This window comes from Oryzias melastigma, linkage group LG15, assembly GCF_002922805.2.
Source record: "Oryzias melastigma strain HK-1 linkage group LG15, ASM292280v2, whole genome shotgun sequence".
Lineage (NCBI taxonomy): Eukaryota > Metazoa > Chordata > Actinopteri > Beloniformes > Adrianichthyidae > Oryzias > Oryzias melastigma.
In genome coordinates, this window is record NC_050526.1 from 30,010,284 (window position 1) to 30,012,153 (window position 1,870).

At 51.1% G+C, this 1,870-nt stretch overlaps 1 protein-coding gene across 4 annotated transcripts in view; it reads right to left on the reverse strand.

Annotated features, from left to right (window-relative positions):
- Nucleotides 1-1,870, reverse strand: part of adamts17 (ADAM metallopeptidase with thrombospondin type 1 motif, 17) — a 33,290-nt gene that overhangs the window by 12,078 nt on the left and 19,342 nt on the right. For all 4 annotated transcript variants that reach the window (XM_036215437.1, XM_024261783.2, XM_036215436.1 and 1 more), the window contains one exon: nt 1,611-1,691. In XM_036215437.1, coding sequence (XP_036071330.1) covers nt 1,611-1,691 — 81 coding nt within the window. The remainder of the gene's footprint in view (nt 1-1,610; nt 1,692-1,870) is intronic.

The window sequence follows — 1,870 nt, forward strand, 5'->3', positions numbered from 1 at the left end:
CAGTAGGTTGCTGGAGCATGACCAGCCCTTGATGGCAGGATAGACTCTGGACAGTACCATAGACATCTCGGCCAACCGACTTTAGGGACTACAGACCGCTGACCTCTCATCTGTTGAAGACGATGGAGAGGATGGTACTCACTCATCTTCACCCTGTTGTCAGGCAGTCAATGAACCCACTGTTTGCCTAGCAGCGAGGCACCAGTGTTGAGAATGCCATCATCTTCCTCTTGAGCAGAACTCTGTCTCACCTGGACAAGATTGGGAGCACTGTGAGAGCTATGTTCTTGACTTTTCTGCAAGAAACAGTTCAGCAGGGAACAGTTCTACAGGGAACAGTTGTACAGAACCAGTTCTGCAGAGAACAGTTCTGCAGAGAACAGTTCTGCAGGAAACAGTTCTGTAGGGAACAGTTCTCCAGAGAACAGTTCTCCAGAGAACAGTTCTGTAGGGAACAGTTCTGTATGAAACAGTTCTCCAGAGAACAGTTCTGTAGGGAACAGTTCTGTAGGGAACAGTTCTCCAGAGAACAGTTCTGCAGGGAACAGTTCTACAGGAACAATTCTGCAGGAAACAGTTCTACAGGAACAGTTCTACAGGAACAGTTCTGCAGGGAACAGTCCTGCAGGGAACAGTTCTGTAGGGAACAGTTCTGCAGGGAACAGTTCTGTAGGGAACAGTTCTCCAGAGAACAGTTCTGCAGGGAACAGTTCTACAGGAACAATTCTGCAGGAAACAGTTCTGCAGGGAACAGTCCTGCAGGGAACAGTTCTCCAGGAAAAATCCGGCAGGGAACACTCTTGCAGGAACATTTCTGTAGGGAACAGTTCTGCAGGAAACCGTCAGAAGAGTTCTCCTGTTCACCGCCTACACTGCAGACGTCAACCCAGCCTCCTGTCATCTGCAGAAGTTCTCGGATGACTGCCATCCTCGGCTTGGAGGACAATGATGGAGTACAGAGAACTGATTCAGAACTTCATGGACTGCTGCCAACAGAACCTCCTCCACATTAACGCTGGGAAAACAAAGGAGCTGGTGGTGGACTTTCGCAGGCACTCGCACTCTGCATTACCGTCGGTGAACATTCAGGGAAGGGACATTGAGAGAGAGGACTCCTACGAGTACTTGGACATTCACCTCAATAATAAGCTGGACAAGTCCCAAAACACTGATGCACTCTACAAAAAAGATTCTTTCCGTTGAGGACACTGAGGTCTTTTGCAGTCCAGGGACCACTCCTGAAGACGTTCTATGACTCTGTGGTGGTATCAGGCATCTGTTATGGTGTGGTCTGGTGGTGCAGCAGCATCTCAGCGGCAGATAGGAAGAAGCTGGTGAAGGTCAGCTCTGTTCTGGGGCTGCTGCGGGACTCAGTACGAGAGGTGGAAGAAAGGAGGATGGTAGCCGAGCCATCATCCTCGATGAAGAACAACGTCTACCCCGTGTGACACAGCACTAGCACTGACCAGCTGTTTCAGTGACATCCTGACACACCCCAGGTGTCTGAGGACATTGTAAGTCTTTCCTACCTGCTGCAGTCAGGGATTCCAGAAAGAAACATTCAACAAAACCTCGGCAAAAACCACCTAGTATCCTTTAAGCATCATCACCCAGAAAGCTGTGTGAGGGTTTGTCTTCTGCCACTCTGATCCTCCACGCTCCTGCAGGAATGACGGCCGCCTCCACATAACCTGAAAGGACAGAAACATGGAGACAGTGTTATACCAACTGTACTGACATGTGGGAGGGACACATGTCAGTACACAGCCACGGAGGGAAACCGCCCGGCGGGCGGTTTCCCTCCGTGGCTCCATGGCGGGTGTTGGGGGGGATCTTGGCTGCAGCTGCTGCCCCGGCGGGGGGTCTTGGC